The sequence below is a fragment of the Emiliania huxleyi genome (assembly GCF_000372725.1).
Source record: "Emiliania huxleyi CCMP1516 unplaced genomic scaffold EMIHUscaffold_3888, whole genome shotgun sequence".
Lineage (NCBI taxonomy): Eukaryota > Haptophyta > Isochrysidales > Noelaerhabdaceae > Emiliania > Emiliania huxleyi.
In genome coordinates this window covers 1-802 of record NW_005199054.1, presented here as the reverse complement: position 1 = coordinate 802, position 802 = coordinate 1, and the positions used below count along the sequence as shown (strand labels likewise).

The 802-nt window shown below is 65.3% G+C and overlaps 1 protein-coding gene across 1 annotated transcript; it reads right to left on the bottom strand.

The window, feature by feature from the left end:
* Positions 1-264: 264 nt before the first annotated feature.
* Positions 265-718, bottom strand: EMIHUDRAFT_78465 (putative glutaredoxin; the record flags this gene model as incomplete). The annotated part of the gene is made up of 3 exons (XM_005771344.1): positions 265-385; positions 471-515; positions 591-718. Coding segments are annotated over 3 exons (294 nt in total), but the record flags the coding sequence as incomplete, so codon positions are not given.
* Positions 719-802: the final 84 nt, after the last annotated feature.

Below are 802 nucleotides of genomic sequence, written 5' to 3'. Positions count from 1 at the left end.
ACTCACACAGACGCAAATCACAAATGAGAAAAGGAAAACAGAAATGAAACAAATGTCTCCCCTCAAATCGCCAGAGAAGTCCGACGGTCAGTGCGCACCGCCTTGCCCTTGGCGCGTTTGGGCGGCGCGCGCAGGGGGCAAACTAGCTAAGAGAGGCGCGGGAGAGGAGAGAAGTAGGAGAGGGGGGAGAGGAGAGGCGGCAGACAGGGACCCTCACGCACGAGTTCATTCCATGGGCGTAAGGCCTAGCGTAAGGCGGAGAGCTCACGCGGCCTTTGCCGCCGCCGGGATCGAGTCGAGCAGCTCGTCCTCCTCGGCGAGCTCGCGCACGATGTCGAGCCCGCCGAGCAGCTTGCCGTCGGCGTAGAGCTGCGGGTAGGTCGGCCTGTTCACGCACCCAACCCGTGTGAAGCGACGGGCCGGCGCGTGCCTTGGCCTGCGGCTAGCAGGGGGTCTGCCAGTTGGAGAACTGCTTGAGGCCCTGCCTCACCTCCTCGTCGGCCAAGATGTCGAAGCTGTCGAAGGAGACCTGCTCACAGCACCAGGTGTGAACCGATCGCGCCTCCTCGTCTCGAGGGCGACGCTCACACGGCGCCTTCTGCTCGGTGAGCAGCTCGCAGATCTTGCGCGAGAAGCCGCAGCGCGGCGCGGCGGGCGAGCCCTTCATAAACAGCACCACGGGCGCACGGCTGGTCAGCTGGCGGCACCGCTCCTCGATCGGCACCGCAGCGGGCGGCGCGCCCACCGCGTCGGTGTGGATCGACGCGGTGAGAGCGTTCTGCCGCACCTTAAGCGCTAAATC